The sequence below is a fragment of the Loxodonta africana genome, chromosome 2 (assembly GCF_030014295.1).
Source record: "Loxodonta africana isolate mLoxAfr1 chromosome 2, mLoxAfr1.hap2, whole genome shotgun sequence".
NCBI lineage: Eukaryota > Metazoa > Chordata > Mammalia > Proboscidea > Elephantidae > Loxodonta > Loxodonta africana.
Genome location: NC_087343.1, coordinates 146,597,492 through 146,620,517, shown reverse-complemented (window position 1 = coordinate 146,620,517; position 23,026 = coordinate 146,597,492). Strand labels below are relative to the sequence as shown.

General features: G+C 37.7%; 1 protein-coding gene across 2 annotated transcripts in view; it reads left to right on the top strand.

The window, feature by feature from the left end:
- The window catches only part of SAR1B (secretion associated Ras related GTPase 1B), a 29,489-nt gene extending 8,565 nt beyond the window's left edge, over positions 1 to 20,924 (top strand). Inside the window, exons 1-6 of one of the 2 annotated variants that reach the window (XM_064276445.1) lie at positions 205 to 314; positions 1,683 to 1,826; positions 8,427 to 8,492; positions 10,884 to 10,987; positions 12,049 to 12,180; positions 15,187 to 20,924. In XM_064276445.1, the coding sequence (XP_064132515.1) occupies positions 8,453 to 8,492; positions 10,884 to 10,987; positions 12,049 to 12,180; positions 15,187 to 15,303 (393 nt within the window). In that variant the 5' untranslated portion in view covers positions 205 to 314; positions 1,683 to 1,826; positions 8,427 to 8,452 and the 3' untranslated portion in view covers positions 15,304 to 20,924. Of the gene's footprint in view, positions 1 to 194; positions 315 to 1,682; positions 1,827 to 8,426; positions 8,493 to 10,883; positions 10,988 to 12,048; positions 12,181 to 15,186 lie in introns of those variants that run through there. The other variant, XM_003404499.4, reaches the window with a different exon arrangement.
- The last annotated feature ends 2,102 nt before the right edge of the window (positions 20,925 to 23,026 follow it).

Genomic DNA, 23,026 nt, shown 5'->3' with positions numbered 1-23,026 from the left:
TATCCCATTTAATCCTATTATGTAATAGTGCTTGTTTGTGTAGAGTTTCTTCATACATAACCCAATAGTTAAGGATGAGGCTTTAAAATTTTATAGACCTATAAATTACGTATCCTCTGGCAAATTACTTTCTCTACCTTAGCTTTAGTTTCCTTATCTGTGAAAGGCAATAATACCTATTTCTTACTCTATAGGATTATATAAGAAAACTGGTAAATTGGTGTTTCTTGGATTGGATAATGCGGGAAAAACAACACTTCTCCACATGCTCAAAGATGACAGACTTGGACAGCATGTCCCAACGTTACATCCTAGTGAGTATATTTTGTCATACAGTGCAGCACCTTATCAAGTGATAACTGATTTATAAGCACTAACCAAAGGTCTTTTTTAAAAAATTTTTTGGTAGATAAATTATGATCAGGTGATTTGACCTGTTCTTAACATAGTATAGTAAATAATAGGTAACACAGCTCTCAAGGAGTATATTTAGATCTTAAAATAATACCTATAGCTTTTTATCAGCTAGTACTTCTCTCTCCAGGTGGAGGAATTAAAGAGTTAATGGCTCAAGGACTGTAACATGATTGAGATCTGTCCAACCAGATATTGCTAAGGCTGTAAACAGACGCTGTTACCTTGTTTATATAACCTGAATGTCTTTAAAAATTTAAAACTATTATTTTAATCATTAACTCAGTGGACAGATTATAGTACTATACTTTGCTTGTAACTCTCAACAAGTTATTAATCAGTTGTTATTTTTCTAGTTCTAACAACTTCAGCAGTATTTAATATGAAGATCATAGAATTATTCTCAAAAAAGCAGAGCTTTTTTTTTTTCCTCCTATACTTATAGAGGAAACTCTTTTGGTGTGGTGGTTAAGAACTATGGCTGCTAACCAAAAGGTCGGCAGTCTGAATCCACCAGGTGCTCCACAGAAACCCTATGGGGCAGTTCTACTCTCTCCTATAGAGTCGCTGTAAGTTGGAATTGGCAACGGGCTTTTTTTTTAAATGCAGAAAGTTTTAGAAAGAATACTTGAAAGACATTAATAATGACTCTATAAATCTCTTGATATATGCCATCCTGTATATAAATGGGTACTGTTTGAAAAAATAAACTTAATGTTAAAGTGACAAAATTATTAGAAATAAAACCTAACTTACAAAAACCTATGACCTTGCTATTACTAATGAAAAGATTATGAATCAAGTGGATCCAGAATTTAAAGACAAGTTAATCTACAGATTAAATTATGAAATAATGAGTGTGGCCTTAATGTTGTTGTGTGCCATCGAGTCGATTCTGATGCATATCGACCCTACATTATAGAGTAGAACTGTCCCATAGGGTTTCCTAGGCTCTAATCCTTATAGGAGCAGATTGTCAGTACTTTTCTCACATGGAGCCACTGGTAGGTTCCAACCACTGACCTTTCGATTAACAGCTGAGTGCTTATTTCGTCGCCAGGGCTCCTTAATAATGAGTATAAAGTTGGGAGCTGGACCAAAATGTAGATAATACTATAGTTATTTAAAGTTCAGTAAATGTTCAAAGAACAAAGGAGAACAGGACAAAAGAAACACACCCAAAAGTATCATTTTACCTATAAAACTGTTAGTAAGTAAGGCTGGAAAAGGAAGATTTCATAAAATTGATAAATCTTTTTTTATATTAGGAGAAGAGTGGGGCTTGGCAAATAAGATTCTGATACAAGAACAATACTGTTAAAGAAAAAATGATCATGATGAAATTGAGTATATAAATTTGTCTGCAAAAACAGCAGAATTGGAAGAGACTACAGAGTGGTCTTATATTAGGTGTAAGTCATTTTTTAATTTTTTGATGTTGCTCTCTTTCATTTATTCAACAAGTATGGTTGAAAACCTAATTTATGTCAGATATTGCTCTAGGCACTGGGATACAGCTGTCACAACCTTCCTGCACCTCACATTTATTTCAGCTTACGTTTTTCAATTAATCAAAAAAGCATATGTAAAAATGCAGGGACAACACTGTCAGGCCTAGCTTATAACAGTGGATTATCTAAGATAATAACAAAAGCACTAACAGCAAAAGACAAAATAAATAAATGAGACCTCATAAAAATTAAAAATTTTGTTCATCAAAAGACTTCACCAAAAAAGTAAAAAGACAAATTACTCACTGGGAGAATATCTTCAGAAACCATATATCTGATAAGAATCTAATAACCAAAATATATATAAAACTTCAACAACTTAACAACAGAAAGATAAATAAGCTAACAAGGAAAATATTAGCCCAAGAGACAAAAGGACCACATAAACCAGAGACTTTATCAGCCTGAGACCAGAAAAACTAGACAGTGCCCAGCTATCATCAGTGACCACCCTGACAGGGAATACAACAGAGAGTCCCTAGTGGAGCAGAAGAAAAGTGTAGAGCAGAACTCAAATTTGCTTAAAAAGACCAGACTTAATGGTCTGACTGAGACTGGAGGAACCCCTGAAGCCATTACCCCTGAACGCTCTGTTAATCCGGAACTAAAACCATTCCCAAAGTCCACTCTTCAGACAAAGATTAGACTGGATTATAAAACGTAAAATAATACTCATGAAGTGTGTGGTTCTTGGTTCATGCAGATATAGGAGACCAAATGGGCAGCTCCTGTCTGGAGGCAGGATGAGAAAGCAGGGAGGGACAGGAACTGGTCAAATGGCCACAAGAAACCGGGGATAGAAAGGTAGAAAGGGGGAGTGTGCTGTCACATTATAGAGATCGCAGCTAATTTCACATAAGAATATGTGTATACATTTTTGTATGAGAAATTAAGATATACACTTTCACCTAAAGCGCAATTTCAAAAAAAAAAAAAAAAAAGAATCTAATAACCAAAATATATATAAAACTTTGACAACTTCTGGGGTCTTAAAAGCTAGCAAGCAGCCAGCTAAGATGCATCAATTGGTCTTAACCCACCTGGAGCAAAGGAGAATGAAAAACAGCAAAGACACAAGGAAAATGTGAGCCCAGGAGAAAGAATGGGCCGCATAAACCAGAGACTCTGTCAGCCTGAGACCAGAAGAACTAGATTGTGCCCAGCTACCACCAATGACTGTCCTGATAGAGAGCATAGCAGAAAATCCCTGATGGAGCAGGAGAAAAGTGGGATGAAGACCTCAAATTCTAGTAAAAAGACCAGACTTAATGGTCTGACTGAGACTGGAGGGATCTCAGAAGTCATGGCCCCCGGACTCTCAGCTAGCCCAAAACTAAAACGATTCCTCAAGCCAATTCTTCGGACAAAGATTAAACTGGACTATAAGACATAAAACAATACTGGTGAGGAGTGTGCTTCTTAGCTCAAGTAGACACATGAGACTAAGTGGGCAGCTCCTGTCTTGAGGCAAGATGAGAAGGCAGAGGGGTACAGGAGCTGGTTGAATGGACATGGGAAATACAGGGTCAAGAGAAGGAGCGTGCTGTCACATTGTAGGGAGAGCAACTAGGGTCATATAACAGTGTGTATAAGTTTTTGTGTGAGAAACAGACTTGAATTGTAAACTTTCATGTAAAGCACAATTAAAAAAACAAAAAGCAAAAAGCTTTGACAACAAGAAAAAAGGCAAATCATAAACTGAGCAAAGGACTTGAATAGACATTTCACCAAAGAGGACATTCAAGTGGCCACCAAACACATGGAAAGATGCTCAGCATCATTAGTCATCAGAGAGATGGAAATCAAAACACAATGAGACACCATTTTACTCCCATTAGGATGGCTAAGATGGAAAAAAAAAAAAAAAAACTGAAAGGAAATGTTGGCGAGGATGTAGGGAAATTGGAACCCATATCCATTGCTACTGGGAATGCAAAATGGTACAGCTATTGTGGAAAACAGTGTAACAGTTCCTTAGAAAACTAAAAATAGAGCTGCCATATGACCCAGCAATTCCACTCCTAGGTATATACCCAAAAGAATTGAAAGCAGAGACTCAAATGGAGACTTGTACACCAGCGTTCACTGCATCACTGTTCACAATAGCGAAAAGGTGGAAACAACCTAAATGCCCATTAAGAGATGAATGGATAAACAAAATGTGGTACATACATACAATGAAGTACTACTCAGCTAGTAGGAGAAATAGTCTTGATACATGTTCCAATATGGATGGAGCTGGATGACATGCTGAATGAAATAAGCCAATCGCTAAAGGACAAATACTGTATGACTTCACTTATATAAAAAAACAAAAAGAGGCAAATATGTACAGAATACAGTTTATTAGTGGTTGCCAGGGGTAGAGGTAGGGGAAAAGGGGAGGGGTTAACAACAACAACAAAAAGGTAAATAACGCAGTTATAAAATGGGCAAAGGACTTGAATAGACAGTTCACCAAAGGGGACATTGAAATGGCCACCAGACACATGATAAGATGCTCAGAGAGACGCAAATCAAAACCACAATGAGATATTTCACTCCACTAGGATGGCTAAGATTTAAAAAAACAACAACAGAAAATAACAAATGTTGGGGAGGATGTGAGAAAATTGGAAACCTTATCCATTTCTGGTGGGAATGCAAAATGGTACAGCTGTTGTGGAAAAGTGTAGTGGTGCCTCAAAAAACTAAAAGTAGAACTACCATATGACCCAGCAATTCCACTCCTAGTTATATACCCAAAAGACTTGAAGGCAAAGGCTCAAAAAGAGACTTGTACACCAAAGTTCATTACAGCACTATTCACAATAGCCAACAGGTGGAAACAACCTAAATGCCCATCAAGAAAAGGATGGATAAGCAAAATGTGCATACATGCCCTAGACTACTACTCAGCCAGTAGGAAGAATGAAGTCTTGATACATGCTACAGTATAGATGGAGCTTGAAGACATTATGCTGATCAAAATAAGCCAATCACAAAAGGACAAATATTGTATGACCTTACTTAAAAAGATAAGAAAAGGCAGATGTACAGAGACCAAAGTTTATTAGCAGTTACCAGGGGTAGGAAGGAGGGGAAAAAGGGGGGTAACAGTGATGGAAAAATCACATCTATTAAAGGTAGGGTTGCACAGCTGATTATTGTAATTGTTGTCAGTAAGTTGTATACCTGTAAAAAGTTGAATTAGCAAAAGTTGTGTGATGGATATATTTACAACAATGACAAAAATTGAAGAGTAGCTGCTGAGGTTGCTTATGTACAACCAAGTACCTCGTGGGATTTGGTTCCTTGGTTTGGAGGTGTAGGGTCATAGTTTCATGGGACGTTCCAGTTAATTGGCCTCTGTTCTACTTCCTACTTTGTTGGATAGTGTCTGGGGTCTTTAAAGCTTGCAAGCGGCCATCCAAGGCATAACAATTGGTCTGTATGCACCTGGAGCAACAGAGGAAAAAGGAAAGTCAGGAATGTGTGGCTAATTGCCTCCATGAACAACTCCTCCTTTGCCATGAGACCAGAAGAACTGGATGATGCCAGGCTATCATTACCGGACATTTTGATCAAAGATTCCATAGAAGAACCCTGATCAAAAGGGGGAAAATGCAGAACAGAATTTCATATTCTCATGGACTCCAGACTTTCTGAAGCCATGGAATGCGGTTGAACCCCTGAAACTGTTGTCCTGAGATAATCTTTAAACCTTAAACTAAAAATGTCTCCTCAAGTCATCTCAAAAGTGAACAATAGTTTAGCTTAACCAGTAAAAAATGTCTGCCTTGAGCATTATACTCTTTTAAGAACTGTCTATGTGGGATCAAATTGACAACAGCAACTCAAAAAAATAGAAATCTTAAGAGGGCAGCAAGTTTATGTTAATGAGGGGGGAACAACTCAGAAAAGGAGGATGAGAATGATTGCATAGTTTGTAGAATGTAATCACTGTTACTAAATTGTACATATAGAAACCGTTGAATTGGTGTATGTTTTGCTGTGTATATTCTCAATAACAACAACAAAATGAATAAAATTTAGGGAAAAAAAGCATATGTGGAAAGGTAACACACATCTACCCTATGATCTAGCAATTCTAATCTACTCCTAGGATTTTTTATCCCAGAGAAATGAAAACATACGTTCATCAAAAGCTTTGTACAAGAATGTTTATACCAGCTTTATTTGTAATAGCCCCCAAACTGGAAACAACCCAGATGTTCATCAAAAAGAGAATGGTTACACAATGGAATTCTACTCAGCAATAATGGGAAACAAACTTCTAACATATTCAACCATATTATGCTCATGGAAGAAGCTGGTCACAAAAACTTGCATACTGTATAATGCCATTTATATGAAATTCTAGAATAGGCTAAAGTAACTTATGGTGATAGAATTCAGATCAGTAGTTGTTTTTGGGAGTAGGGGTAGGAATTGACTTGGAAGGACAAGAGGGAACTTTCTGGGATATTAAAAATGTTCTATGTCTTAATTAATTAAGTTGGAACTTCTTTTATAAAGATGAGAGTACATTGGGGATTATAACCATAAAGGTAGTTTGCCAACCACATGTAAGCATTACCTTTTCCTTGTGGGTAATGATTTGAACACAGATTGTATTCATTATTCATTCAGCTGGCAGTTAACGTACAGAATTTCTTAACAAGATAAGCTACTCCGGGACCAAAACAGCTATACTGAATCTTTCATTGTCATTATGGGGGACTCCAGCTTTAGGCCATGAGGGAGTAAGAGAGTCTGGAATTCCTTCCCGCTGTGAACAACTACAAACTTGGACAAAAATATATACTACAGTTGTTTTCAGGTATTGGGCAATAGCTGGCACAGGACTGTGATTCCTGAGAGAGGGAAAACAAGCCCTTCTTTATGCCAGGTACAATGAGAGGGAACCCAAACAAAACCCAGTAGTCTTGCTGAATTGAGGAGTCAAGACCAGACTTGGGGAGACCCAGATAACTAGAATTTGCTGGGCAGAATACTGGAGAGGAGAGAACACTGCAGAGAAAGAACTTCAGAAATTTGCATGGGTGAATATCAACTTGTGCATGTGTAGGGCAAAAGTCCACAAAGCCAGTTGAAGAACAACTTCCAGAGAAAGAACAATTGTAGGGGAGCTTTTAGCCAAATAATTCTTAGAGCACACATGGGGCTGGGAATTATTTAGGTTCCCAGCTGCTGGGATAGAGAGACCTGGTTGAATACACAGGGCATTCAATAGAGACCCCAGAAGGATCATACCTAAGTAATGGGGCTAAGTTAGCCCCAAGTAAAGGCTACTCTGGGTCTACCCTATCAGAAATTAAAAACCAATCTGTAAGTAGTTAACTGCCTACCAGAACAAAGTCCAGCTTTCTTTTGCCTACCAGAACAAAGTCCAGCATCCAATCTAAAATTACATGCAAAGAAGCAGGAAAATGTGACTCATAACCAAGAGAAAAATCAATCAGTAGAAACAGATCTAGACGTGGCAAAGATGATGGAATTAGAAGATAGGGACATGAAGACAACTGTTATGAATAGTGCAGAAAGTTTTAAAGGAAAACATGAACATAATGAGGAAAGAAATGTAAGTTATAAAAGAGAACCAAATGGAACTTTTAGAGATGAGAAATATAATACCTGAAATGAAAATCCCACGTAAATTAAATAGTACCAGTACTGCAGGGAGGGAACAGCCCCTAGAGAAGGACATCATGCTTAGTAGAGAGCGAAAAAGAGGAAGACCCTCAATAAAATTGATGGACACAGTGGCCGCAACAATGAGCTCAGCCATAGCAACAATTGTGAAGATGGCACAGGACCAGGGAGTATTTCATTCTGTTGTACGTGGGGTCACTATGATTCGAAAATGATTCAACGGGACTTAACAACAACAACTGCAGGAGAGACCACTGAACTTAAGTCATAGCAATAGAAACTATACAAAATAAAGCACAAGAGAAAAATGACTGGACAAAAATATGAACAGAGCAAGCTATGTAACAAACCTGTAATTGGAGTCCCAGAAGGAGAAGGGGGGAAAGACAGAAAAAATATTTGAAGAAATAATGGTCAGGTTTTAAAATCGTTATTGGTTTATCATTAATGTTACCTGTAAGATATGGCAGTTGTGAGAGAAAATATTTCATGGGAGCCATTTAAGAGGAATTACATGAAAAATTATTAGATTAAAGCAGTCATTTGCATTCACAGCAAGTGGTTGTCTGAATAGCATTTTCAGCAGGAGGGACAGAGAGGGAAAGATAAGTAAATGTTAGATTTGTGGTAGGTAGTGAATACCAGAATAGAATAATATTACTAATTGTGTTATATCATCAGTGTGAATTGAAATGTATCTAATTACAACAAAGCATTCTTGTATCAGTTCCTAAATGTTTGACTTGACCTTATTTGCAATTAAGTCAGTCAGACATGAAGTAGTAATATATTCCATGAATGGATTCATGATTTTCATGTTGTTGAAATATTTTTATTGTTACTTAGCTTCAGAAGAACTAACCATTGCTGGCATGACTTTTACAACTTTTGATCTGGGTGGACATGTTCAAGGTAAGATTCTGCTACTCTTATAGTCACTTTGTTCTATTTTAACATCATAAAAATGTGACCATTGTGTTCCAATGCATGAAATCTCATTCTCTTCAAACAAGGCCAGAGTAGACTTAAATTATAGGAGTTACCTTCGGACTCCTTAGGAATTATTACCCCCAGGTAAATGTTTTAAAAGCAGAGGCTGATTTTCATGATACCCTCTCTGGTCAGTTTATTTAATTCTGAGTTGCTTTTGGTGGTAACGCATATGAGTCAAATTTAGCCCATTCTCTCTGCTCCAATCCACCTCTTAACTGTCATAATCACAGTTCTGAACACGTTACTGCTCCATAAAAAACCCTTCAGTGGTTCACTCATTGCCTACAAAATAGAAGCCAAACTCATCGGCCTTCAGGATCTCTATGAACTGATCCCAGTTTACTTTTTTAGTCTGCATTTCCCATTATTCCCCCACCCCCCATTCTCTTTGCCCCAACCAAACCAAACCTGTTTGGCCTTCTTCCACCTCTGTGCTTTTGTTCATGCTACCCCTATTTGCAGGAGTAAGCCCCTTTAGGGCCCGGAGTAAGTGCTGCTACCTTCACCAGGGAGCCGCTCCCAAGCAGGAGTGCTCTCAGCTGTGCTTCCATAGCACCTAACACACTTATGTACATATCTAGAACAAGTTTGAAAAGACTCCTTTGCTAAACTTTCTGGGACTAAAATCCGACTCATCTTTTTTGTCTCCAAAAGTACTTGGCAGTGCCCAGTACATAGTAAGTGATAACTAATGAGTATTACAGAATTGTTGGGTGTTCTGAAAACCCAATATGACCTATAGTTGAAAAGACTGTAAGCGGTTGTAGCTGGTGAAAGCAGTTACATTTGAGACATAAGGATTGTTGGAAATATATATATAAATTCTAGAATACAGTAATTAGAATTGGAACCTAATGGAGTTTGTCTGAGACTTCATTACTGTATTGTTTCAAAGTATGTCATAAAACTCAAGTCATAGAAAAAAAGTTTTTTTTCCCCTGGATGCCTGTACCCAATTCCATCAAGTCAATTCCGACTCATAGCGATCCTATAGGACAGAGTAGAACTGCCCCATAGGGTTTCCAAGGAGCACTTGGTGGTTTCGAACTGCCGACCTTTAGTAGCTGTAGCTCTTAACCACTACACCACTAGGATTTCCCCTGGGGTATCCCCAAAACGGTTTTATCCCCTTAAAAGGAATGTCAAGGAAAAAAATCTCCTTATAGTTTCATGACTTCAGTTAATTATTAATACTGGAGCTTGTTTTCTGTTGTGAATAGTTTGCTTTTGTTAAACTTAACAAGCTTGTACCTAATACTAATTTCCTTCTGCCACTGACTTCAGATTTATCACTGATAAAAAACTAATAAACTAGAAATGTCCAAAAAATGAATACTCATTGTGAGGATTGCAACTAATGTCACAAAACAATGTTTATAAGTTTTCGTATGAGAAGTTAACTTGACGTGCAAACTTTCACCTAAAGCACAATTAAAGAAAAAATGAATGCTGCAATTACGTACATACATATATATGTGTGTATGTATATATACATGTATATGCATGTATGTATTTAACTGCTTATATTTTAGATTTCCCAAGACTGCCCTGGTGATCTGCTTCTGAAAGGTCACAGCCTTGAAAACCCTATGGAACAATTCTACTCTGCACACACGGGGTCGCCATAAGTCAGAATTGACAGCAACTAATAACAACAACATATTTTAGATTTATATAGTAGCAATCCTGCAGCGAACTTAATATGCATTATTGTCTAATGGTAACAAATATTTCATTTCTCATATGGGAAAATTACGGCAGTTGTGAAGTATTTGTCTTTCCCACAATTAAGGAAAGCCTGAAATTTTTTTGTGGTCTTCTGGAAAGATTTTGGTACCGTCGGGTAAAAGATTAACTTGAGTATACACCCACTTCTCACTTATTGACATGGTTGGGTTCCAAAGACCAGGTTGTTACATGAAAATCGGCATTATGCGAATATGGAGGATGACCACATCATTATATAACTGCCAAATTACATCACTGCTAAACTACCAAACCACTGAGGATTGTGGCCCAGCCAAGCTGACACATAACCTTAACCATCACAGTCACTGTTATTCCTGGCTTGCGCCTTGTCATTTGTTACTAGGTCTTTACTGTGCGAAACGGTTGAGTAATAGATTTTTTGCTATTGTCTTAAGTGTGAAATGTCAGGTAACAAGATAGTCGATAAGTAAGGAGTAGGTGTATAGTGAAGTAGCAGCAGCTGAGGGATAACTGCGCTTGTTATTTTGTAGGGCTTTTCCATCAAACCAACTGCTAGGTTTGACCAGCAAATAAAATCTAATTCCTGATTGTTTTTGTTAGCTCGAAGAGTGTGGAAAAACTACCTTCCTGCTATCAATGGCATTGTATTTCTGGTGGATTGTGCAGACCATGAAAGGCTGTTAGAATCAAAAGAAGAACTTGATGTAAGTTAAATAACTGAAACTAAACATAGTTAAATCATCCTGGTAAGCCTGAGGAAATAGTTTGGAGATCTAAATATCAGAGTGAAGCTTTTCCTGCAGTCTCTAATGTAACTCCTAGCAATTTGGTGAGCTCAGTAATTGCTTTAAGTAGTGATTACTCTACTTAGAATGCCGAGGGAGTAACCTGGAGTAATTGTAACTGTTGAGGAAGTACTAATACAGACTTCCTTCCTGAACACTTGAGGAGCTCACCCTGTGCAGAGTGTGTGCCTTTTTGTAGTATATATTATCTGCTACATACCTGGAGTGGGTTGGTTTGAGTCCTGGTCAACCTTAGATGTCAGTATTTTTAGGAGTTGGCCAGAACCTGAATGACGTATCACTTTTGTCACCACTCCTAGGAGTAAGCAGTGGCATGTATATTCACCTCACCTCCTCTTGTCTTGGCCAGATGCTTCCTAAAGGGCCTCCAGAATAGCAGGCAAGGTCAGCACTAGTGCTGGGGCCACAGATTTGACTGCAGGTTGACCTCACCATGTTCCTGCCAAGAGCAGGCAAACAAATATTTGTTTATGTTAAAAGGTCAGGTAGGTTCTATGGTCCTGGAACGAGGTCGAGGAATTCCTGAGTTCCTACTTTGTGCCAGGCACTATGCATATATTACCTCATTTAATTCTCAGATCAACTCCATGAGGTAGGTGCTACTATTCCCACTTCTCTCTGCGGTTCAGTGAGGCTAACTTCTCCAAGGTCACACAACAAAGAAGCAGCAAAGCCAGAAATTAAACCGGGTCTGCCTACTTCCAAGGTATTGGCTCCAGCCACTGTATTTACAGAGTGAGCAGAATGAGCATTTACAGAAACAGCCCTAGGAAGACAAAAGAAGTGAATTTACGGTTTCATTTTCCTCACTTTAAAATGTAGGGAGAGTTTGCCAAAGAAAATTGGCAAAGCTGACATGATATGGTAGAGAGTGAGTCCTTGACTATTTTGGTGTCTTGTCAAGATAAGCCCTTTAGATGATTTCATATCAATTTCTTATTTTTTGTTTTGTTTTTCAGTCACTAATGACAGATGAAACTACTGCCAATGTGCCTATCCTGATTCTTGGGAATAAGATTGACAGACCTGAAGCTATCAGTGAAGAGAGGTTACGAGAGATGTTTGGTTTATATGGTCAGACAACAGGAAAGGCAAGTGTCTTAATTATCTAGTGCTGCTATAACAGAAATACCACAAGTGGATGGCTTTGACAAAGAGAAGTTTATTTCCTCATAGTAAAGTAGGCTAAAAGTCCAAATTAAGGGCGTCAGCTCCAGGGGAAAGCGTTCTCTCTCTTTCAGCCTTCTCATCGATCTTCCCCCAGGCTAGGAGTTTCTCTGCGCAGGGACCCTGAGTCCAGAAGGACGTGCTCTGCCCTGGGCACTGCTTCCTTGGTGGTGTGAGTCCCCCTGTCTCTCTGCTTGCTTCTATCTTTTATATCTCAAGAGATTGCCTCAAGACACAATCCAATCTTGTCGGTTGAGTTCTGCCTCACAAACACAACTGTGGCCCATCCGCCCTCATTTACATCATAGAAGCAGAATTTATAACATACGGGAAAATCACACAATACTGGCAATCATGGCCAAGCCAAATCGATACACACATAATTGAATATATGACAGTAAGAAAAAAATTTTTTTTGGTAAGTGTAAGTTTTTCACTTTATGGTACAAATGTCTTCTTAAATCACTATTGTCCCAACAGCACAAGCCCATTATCATTTATTTTTTTATTAAACAAAAGTTGTCATTTACTATAAGACATAAAATGATACTCATGGAGAGTGTGCTTCTTAGTTCAAGTAAATACATGAGACTAAAACGGGCAGCTCCTGTCCGGAGGCGAGACGAGAAGGCAGAAAGGGACAGGAGCTAGTTGAATGGACAGGGGAAATCTGGGGTGGGAAGGAGGAGTGTGCTGTCACATTACAGAGAGTGCAACTAGGGTCATATAACAGTATGTATATAAGTTTTTGTATGAGAAACTACCTTAAGCTGTGAACTTTTACTTAAAGCACAATAAAAAAACAAAAAATTCCTTTATACCATTTGGTCTTTTTTTAATGTCATTTCTTTACTTTCTACCACTGTATGAAGTCTGTTTTACCTAAGACTAGTGTTTGTGGGGAACTAAATTAAAGCTTTTGAAGTTTTATTTATCATGCATTTTCAGAATTAGCCACCAAATAATATACTTGAGTGTTTAAACCTACCAAGAGTTGTGTAAACACTATAGTTCAGTGTTTAGGTCCTGATTGCACTAGGGATAAATAGACATAAACATAGGCATAAGAGTATTTTGGAGTTTTTGAACTATACATTTTGTAATAAACTAAGACTTTTTTTTTTTTAACTTGGAAAATTTTATTTTACTTGTTTTATAATACCTGAGTCTGAAAAGATATGAAGTACATTAAAATAATTTTTTTTTAATTTTAATTTATTTTGTTGTTGTTGAGAATATACACAGCAACACATAAACCAATTCAACAGTTTCTACATGTACCATTTAGTAACACTGATTACTTTCTTCAAGTTGTACAACCATTCTCACACTCCTTTTCTGAGTTGTTCCTCCCTTTATTAACGTAAAATTCACTGCCCCCTAAATTTCTTGCCTAATCTTTTAAGTTGTGGTTGTCAATTTAATCCCTTCTAGATAATTCTTAAAAAAGCCTAATGCTCAAGGCAGGCATTTTTTTACTAGTTAAGCTAAACTATTGATCAGTTTTAAGAAGATTCAGGGGATAATTTTGGCTTAAGATTTAAAGATTATCTCAGGGCAGTAGTTTCAGGGGTTTATCCAACCTTCATTGCTCCATGAAGTCTAGAGTCCATGAGAATGTGGAATTCTGTTCTACATTTTCCCCCTTTTAATCAGGATTCTTCTATAGAATCGTTGATCAGAATGTTCAGTATTGGTAGCTGGGTACCATCTGGGTCTTCCTGGGCTCATGGCAAAAGAGGCAGTTGTTCATGGAGGCAATTAGCCACACATTCCATATCCCCCTTTTATTCTTGATACTTCTTCTTGTGTTGCTCCAGGTGAATAGAGACCAATTGTTGTGGCTTGGATGGCTGCTTGCAAGCTTTTAAGACCCCAGGCACTATTTTGTGTTCATTTTTACTAGAATTTGTTAAGGGGGAAAAAAAGCTCTTTCATGTTGAAAAATCCCAGATAATCAATGGAAAAACCCCAGAGTTTACAAGCAACATTTCCTTAGTTTATGTTTACAAAAACCAAAACCAAACTCTTGCCACTGAGTCAGTTCCGACACGTAGTGACCCTATAGGACGGAGTAGAACTGCCCCCATAGAGTTTTCAACGAGCTCTTGGTGGACTCAAACTGCTGACCTTTTGGTTAGTAGCTGTAGCACTTAACCAGTATGCCACCAGGGTTTCCTATACTCTTACTTTTTGAGTTGCTATTGTTATTTTGATCCCATGTATGTAGTTCTTAAAAGAGCACAGTGCTCAAGGCCGACTTTTTTTACTAATTATATTGCTTGGTTTTAAGATCTCTGGAGATAGTTCAGGAGCCCTGGTGGCACAGAGGTTAAGAGCCTGGCTGCTAAACAAAAGGTTGGCAGTTTAAATCTACCAGCCGCCCCTTGGAAATGCTGTGGGTCAGTTCTGCTCTGTCCTACAAGGGTCACTATGAGTTGGAATTGACTCAACAGCAGTGAGTTGGGTTTTTTTGTTTTTTGTATTGCTTGGTTTAAAGAAGACTTCAGGTGATATTTTTGGTTTAAGTTTTAAAGATTATCTCAGGGCAGTAGTTGCAGGGGTTCATCAAGCCTCAGTGACGCCAGAAAGGTTGTATTCCGTGATAATTTGAAATTATTTTCTACATTTTCCCCTTTTTGATCAGGATTCTGCTATAGAATCTTTGATCAAAACTTTCAGTGTAAGTCAGATTATTTTTTATCCCCGTGTGCTCACAAGCTCATGTCTTTTTCACTGAGTGCCCATCCTGTCCTAAGGTGGACTTGCAGAAGAGGTTCTGTGTGTATTTAGCGGATTTGGACGCTTAGCAACCATGGCTTTATACAGTCGCCCTTTGTTCTAAGGTGTATAACATGCAGTTCTACTGGGGAGTGGATCTTTTATTTTATAAAGGGGTCTCCCAACATAATGTCTGTCTTCTCTTCTAGGGCAATATATCTCTGAAAGAACTAAACGCCCGACCCTTAGAAGTCTTCATGTGCAGTGTGCTCAAAAGACAAGGCTATGGAGAAGGCTTCCGCTGGATGGCACAATACATCAATTAGCACCAACCCATGTGGCTTCCAGGTCTCACCGTTCAGGCCTACTCAGAGATTTGATCACTCAGCATACATAACTTGAATTCAATAGACTTTTGTTGGCTATAAAGCAGGTGTTTTTTAGACTATTAATGTTTTATCCACTTAATTTGAGTGAAAATTGAAAACTGATTCAAGTAAGTTTGAATATCACAATGTTAGCTTTCTAATTCCATAAAAATAATTAGTTATTACAATTTGTAATCGAACATTACCCCCCAGCACTATTTATAAAGAGCAACTTTCCAGCAGTACATTTGAAGCACTTTTTAACAACGTAAAACTACAACTATAACCCACATTGAAAAGCTCATCATGTTAAATTTTTTATGTACTTTTTTGGAACTAGTTCTAAAATTTTAGATTATATGTCTACCTATCTTAAGAGTACAGTTAAATAATTAGCTTATCGATGATTGCATGATGCCTACAGTTTTCAATAATATTTTGTCTTATGCCAACGTCATGCAATAAAACAAACTATAATGTTTGGCAAATGTTTCATTTTAATGTGTTTTATCTAGCTAGTAGCCTCTGAAAATTTGAATATTTAATATTATACATATCAGAGGGTTGTTGGGAAAGAAGATTGCTTCAGAAAATTTAGAATAGTGTTTAAGCCTTTAGAGGCTTTTGCATTTACCAGGAGCACAGTGGTGTCTGGTTGCACCTGCTACCACGTTTATCTCTGAATCATGTGTGTTTTTATCAGTAAGGCTACCATTACCAGTGCTGATGGGGTCCATGTCTTAATCCCTTTGAGATCGGCCTTCTGGAAAAAAAAAAAAAAAATGGCACTTCTACTAGTACAACACAAGGTTGCTTCTTGGTTTGGGAGGCCCTGTAGCTTCATCTCAGAGCCCTATTGGTGTAGTGGTTACACATTCGGCTGCTAGCCAAAAGGTCAGCAGTTCAGATCCACCAGCCGCTCCTTGGAAACCCTATGGGGCAGTTCTGCTCTGTCCTGTAGGGTTGCTGTGAGTTGGAATCGACTCGACAGCAATGGGTTTGGTTTTCTGGTTTTATACCTTCATCTCAGTGGTCTAATTTGGAAATGCTTCAATTTTATTGGTACCAGGTTTGACAGTCTATGCGTTGTCACCAAAAGTAGTTCTCCATACTGTCTCTCCACATTTAGAGGTACTCCCCAGTCTCTACATTTAATGGTATTCCCCAGGGCAAGCAACAAGTAGAGCCTTGTGCACAGGTTCTTTGTGAAGGACTGCATATCCTCGGAAAAAGAAACAACCTGCTCTGCTTCAGTCATCACTGAGACGCGTGGGGATTTTGCTCTGATCTTATAGCTCTTTTGCTTTCTTTAGTGTATTTTATTTCTTGGTAGCAAGAAAATGAATTTTTTTTTTTTTTAGTTACTCTCAGCTAGTTGTTACTTTGTAGAGGTATAATTTTGTTTTAGGTATAATGCTTGTCTCACTGATAGATTTAGGAATAAAATTTTAGTTCGTTTTTCTAAAGTGTTATGATTTCATAAAAATGTGGTCTCTTCATTGAATTCTTTTTTCCATATGTCTGAGATTCCCATAATTAGTAAGATAAGATGAAAGGTAAATGCCAAATATGTATTTTTAAAGACTCAAGCTTAAGATTTCTCTCTTGATTATAAACCAAGTATTTTATAGTATATTTAACCAACTCCATTGAGAATAAATTGCTCCAGTTCATCAAGAATAATTTTAATATCAGAATTGGTATTTTCTGTAGCCATCCTCCAAGTCAGAGTTACAGTCTTTTCTGTTGTTGATAATGTAACCCATGAGGCAGGTAAGGATTGAGGAATAAGAGTGGAGGGAATTACTGGTTATTTCACTGGAGAAGTTAAACTGGCAGGGTCATTTCTTAACATGACATTTGGCTTTAGTAAGTTGGCTGTTCTTTTTCACTCTGAGTTTCTTTCTAAATGAAAATAAAAGAGCTTCCTACCTGCCTAGAAACATAGGTAACACTAAGTAGAAAGTAGGAAAATGACACGTCAGCCTGTTGGTTAAGCTTAAATTACTCACCCCCAAAGACTAAATAGAACTAAGCCTTAGTAAAATAGTAACTGCCTCTTATTGATAATATCTGTCATCAGTAACTTCAGGGAAATACCTTTGTTCAAGTATTTCCTATAATGAGGAAAAAGTTTCCTGGTAAAAAAATATCTTGCTCCAGAACCCTCATTCTAGTCTGACGCTGGGGCCAAAGAAGCACATAGTCACTTTGTGGACCACAGCTACACTGGGGGTATTTTCCCAATGATAAGTGAGCCCTATGGCCTGAGCCTCTAGAAATGAAACTGCACTTAGCAGCAACCAACTTTCCTCTCAGTTTTAGGGGGATGGGTCTACAGAGCTCCTTAGCCACTGGGCTTACCATCTAGTGCTGAGAATTCCTCCAGAGCACATGCACTGGGTCCCTGTTCCCTTTCAGAGAGAGCAGTAAGAAACAGTAGAAACACATGGGAAAACACATACGTACTCTGTATGTGCCGGTGTGTGCACCTGTGGAGTATCTTGTAGGTAAATGCTAGTGTTGGGATATAGATAAATTTCATGTTAACACAGTTGTATGCAAGTTAAGATTGGATTCCATATAAATTGGGCAGTGTTCAAAAGATTTTTGTTGCTGTTTTTAAAATCTTAAGTCCAAAACTCTAGAAGCATGAAGTCTCAGCCCACTTTTAGATTTTTAGAGATTATTTCACATCTGTATCAGTGACTACTGTTAATTACACTTTTGGATCATAACTGGTTAAATTGATAGGTTCCAATTTCTCTTTATCTCAGTGAATATTTAGAAGTTTTTTAATTTGGAGGTATACATTTCCTAAAGAATATGAAAAAAAAATTCACCATTGGTTTAGTTGAACCAGTATCTTTGTATGAGTGCCAAAGAAGTACAAATTCAGATATTGCCTTCATACATCTAAATTTTAGTTTTATGTGCCTGCCTGCATATACAAACTTACTGTGGTTTATGACATAAAGACAGAACATTGTTTCTTTTCTTTTCGACTGGCTCACACTTCTCTAGTCCTGTCCAGCCTGTAAACTACTTGTAAGTCATTACAATAGGGTGATAGCTGTGATAATAGTGTTTCTTTCCTGCCTCAAAATTATTTGATCTCCCACATTCAAAGCCCAGCATTTTCACAAGTTCTAAAATAAAATCAGTATACTTCTAGTTGACATGATTTGAGAGTTTCAGAGGAAAGGTTTATATTTTCTGAAACTCTGTATTTGGAATATGACTTCATGTGACATTTCAGTGTTGTTTGTGACACGGTGATGACATAACTTAAGTTTGCAAGGATGTATTGCCAAATAAAATTTGACCAGATACACTGAGAGTAGCTTATATAAGAGGAAAGCCTCTCAAAATACCTTGTGTTCAGTTTATTTAGAATGTATTATTTGGATCATTTTAAACATATGTAAAAAGCTGATGATACATTGCATCTATAAATACAGAGATAATTCCTAATTAGAGTTGCCAGATAAAATACAGGATGCTTAGTTAGATTTGAATTTCAGATAAAGAATGAATAAATGTATCTGAAATTTAATTTATATGAGTACCCTGTATTTTCTTTTCCTAAGTCTTACAGTCCTGTTGTGAATACGTGGGACTACAACGGCCACCAAAGATGAAAGTGTGCTAAACCAGATTATATATGTAGTACCTTAGAGTTGGAGCCCTGGCTGCAGTTGGAATCCACCAGCCACTCCTTGGAAATCCTATGGGACAGTTCTACCCTGTCCTATAGGGTCGCTGTGAGTCTGAATCAACTCAAGGGCACGCAACAACCATCACCTTAGAGTTTGATGCCAAGGAAATGGCTGAGTTTCCCCTCTTCCTTTGCTCTCTGTTTCTCTTTCCTGGACACCCTGTATTTCTGTGTGGTTTGCTTTCCCAAAACATTTTCTCAAATAGACCAAGTTTTAGCATGTTTCAGAGTTTCATTCCTGTACCGAATGATGACCATTTCGATCATGAGGGCTTGTGTTCTTTATAAAGAAACAAAAAAGGCAGTCACCGACTAGCTCCTAAGGACGTGAACCTTCTTAATGCACTTGGCAGCCTCAGGGCCTAGCACAAGGCCTGGCCGGAGCAGGTCATCAGCTGATGTTTGCTCTTTCCCTAGATATGCTGCCATTCTGTTATGTTGGAGAGAGGAAGGGACGGAATTGGCACCAATGTGACCATATGTGATTCATCTTTTTATTCTCTTTTTTTACATTGTCTCAAATAGGACCTCAAGAAATGAACTCAACTAAAAAAAAGTTGATGAAGCTTCAAAAAATCTCCAAGAATGCATTAAAAAAATAAAGATTAGCAAATATAAATTCCTTAAGCAAAATTGACAGAGAATTAAAAGTAGCCTATTAATATAAACTCCAAAGCTTTTGCTATAAATTTGAGAGTTCAGAAAATGGTATTTCTTCAATTAAGGACTAGATGCTGAAAGATACATGTTGATATTTCTGGTTATTTCCATTATTATCCTTCCTTTTGAAATGTTAGTGCTTTTTAACAACAACAGAAGAACAAGCTCTTAGAATATGTGATTGTGCTTCTGTGTAAAGTGATTGGGATTTTGTTCAAACTAGGTTTCCACTCTTGAACCCTACAACCATCCTCCTTCATGGCCCCCAGCTGATAAAGAGATCCCCGAGTATGAAGGGAATCTAGTTTATTGAAGGTGCAGTTCTGAACCAACTAATTTTTGTCCTCAATTTAGAATACTGAGTAGCTGTTTAATGCTACTGGTTGATTGTCCAGGGCTCTGACCACACTTTTAAGTAGAATCCAAGATAATCAAAGTTATCCAAACTAAACTCTATTGTTTCAGGAGTTTCCCCCTCCCCAAATGGTTTTTAGGACAGAAATGAGAAAGGCTTTTGATTGATTTCACGCAGAATTATTTTTGGAAAAACTGCACTGGAGTGGATAGATTCTCCAGGTTGCATTTGGAGTGGGAAATTAGATTTAATTTTAGTTTTAAATATTTTAAGGTAAAGGTGGTTGACAATTCTGTACCTTTTGACATACAGGTTTCCTTCTGAATTGTTTTCTTTATCAAGCATAAAGATGCACATTAGCATGGCCAACTTCACATGGGTTCTGTATTCCCTGGTGCTGCTCCTAACCTGAACTCATAATCCGTTGCCATATTTGAGGCAAGAGCACTCAGGATGAATGTAGTCAGGTTACTTTAAAGTGATAAAAATGTTTCTGTGGTGAGGCCTTCAGTATTTGGCTGAATGCAGAGTATGTTGGCCTGGTAAGTCAGTGATAAGTTCTTCATCACTAACCTTGTTTGCACTTTTGAACACCACTGCTTGCACTAGCTTCTTAGCGTGAATTTTAACAATTGGTTTACAGTGTGTACAGATTATTAAGCATAATTTATATAAAGATGTTTCTGTTTACTTTTATGTATTTTACAAAGAACAATTATGATAGATTGTTAAATGTTCTTGAATTGTGTTTGTATGTTATTTTGATTATGTTCTATTACCTTTCACCCCCTATGAATTCGACTGTCAGTAATATAAAAATAAAATGCTAACCTGGTCTTTGAAGAACTGCAGTGTCAAGTTCCATTTTTATCATCTAATTATAATTTTCATTTTACTCATTAGAAGTTTCTTGGAATTTGAGATTATGAAGATGGTAGAACTTTTCTTCTGTAAAAGGATCCCAAGGAACCTTTGCTTGAGTACCAAGGCTTAATTTACCTTGTAAGACAGAAAATAACTTATGGGCAAACTGAAGTAGGATTTATACAATGCTGATTCCATTGAAATGTAAAAAATAAGGCAACCAGTTGGCTTTATCTACATCAAGATTTTTCTAACTCCTGGGAAGCTTAAAAAAGAAAAGGAAAAAAGTTCCCACTAGAGATTCTGATTCAGTGGATCTGGGGGCCCAGGAATCTGAATCTTTAACAAGCTTCCCAGGTTTTTCTGATGCTAGAGTCTGTGGTTTTTCGTTTAGAGAAAACATTGGTATAATAATACTAAATACTACTAATATTAAGTGATCCTTGACCAATCATTGAAGCATAAAAATTTCAGTAAGGATTATAAAAACTAGTTTTGAGACTTAAGTCCAAATATAAAACCTTTCTACGCCCATCCCTTTTACCTTCCCACTGACTGTGTAGCAGTGACAACAAACTTTATTCTAGTAGCTCTTTTAATGTAAGTAGTCACAACTTCTATTACAATTGGGTGCGCGTCATTCCATCAAAGTAGAGATTTCTCTATGGGCCCTCAAGTTACTTGTTGAATTGAAATTAACAAGTAGGAGTGACTTCACTGAAGGGACCAATGCTGAAAATATAAAATCCAGTTTAGCCCATTTTCTCAAAATTAGTTACTAGGATATCTGATATTTTTACCAAAGGTAAAGTAATACAAGCATCACAGCACCTTCCTGGGGAATAGGGAAAGTTCCTAGGTGGACACTATCCTAATTGAAAGGTGATAGCCACAGCTCAGAAACCTGATAATTTTAAGGCAGGAGGGGACAGGAGCTGGTCAAATGGACACAGGAACCTGGGGTGGAAAGGGGGAGTGTGCTGTCACTTTGTGGGGATTGCAATTAATGTTACAACAACAATATGTATATAAATTTGAATGAAAAATTAACGAGCTGTGAACTTTCACATAAAGCGCACGCACACGTGCACACACACAGAAAAGAAAACTTATAATTAAAACAAAGGTCCTAAAACGGCTTATTTCTGCAGTGTCTCTTATGCAGTGTTCAACTGAGGGTTCAGTTAATTGACAAAGGTCGGGGCCTACATTTACAAGGCCTCTTAACTCCAGCTTCTCTTATTTATTTAAAATTAGACACCCAGGCTCAATAATTTCCTGGCTATTATTTAGTAAACAAATGAAGCAGATCTTGCCATGGAACGTGAACTTTTATAGGGGCATTATAGAGAACAATTTAAGATGTTTATTAAAGTCCTTATGACTTCAGTGATGGCAATATGCCACTACAAACAAGTTGATAATGTTGCAAAAAGAGATTGAAGAGTTTTTTTCTTTGATCGCATTGAAAGGGCTTGGGTTAATGATTGGCAGATTTCTCCATCAAAAACCTTTGCATATGGCATGTTACCCTTCTGTCAAAAATGAAGAAGGGAAAAAAAAAATAATTGGAGGTGAACGGGGAGAGAAGCACTTGGGGCTCAAAATGGAGATTTTTGTTCACTGCTTTCTTGAGCTAAAAGGAATTTATGTGAAATGCAACAGTGGAATTGTGGTCCCATTTCATCTGGGATTAGCAATACACCAGAGAGACCGTAAACATTTCTAAGTAATAGTACAATGTTTAGGATTTTCTCCTAGCCCGTGGGTTTGGGTTGGAGCCTCTCTAGACTTACCTCCTGGTTGGGAAGCCAAACCAGATTGACCACAAGCTGGAGAAAAGCCAGTTGGTGTTCCTCTACTATAGGGCGGTAGTGGTACAGGATGGAGTTTTGAGAACCAAGAGGCTGAGGACCCCTCTTTGGGTAAGGGGTAGGGCAGGAGAGCTCTAGCCCTGCTCCCAGGCCCACAGAGGTAGAGGGGAACTTGTTGGTTCCATCCACTACACAGGACACAGCTCTGACAGCTCCTAAGGAAAACCATGCAGTGCTACTTTCTTTTCTGACTGCCTGGCAGCAGATGAT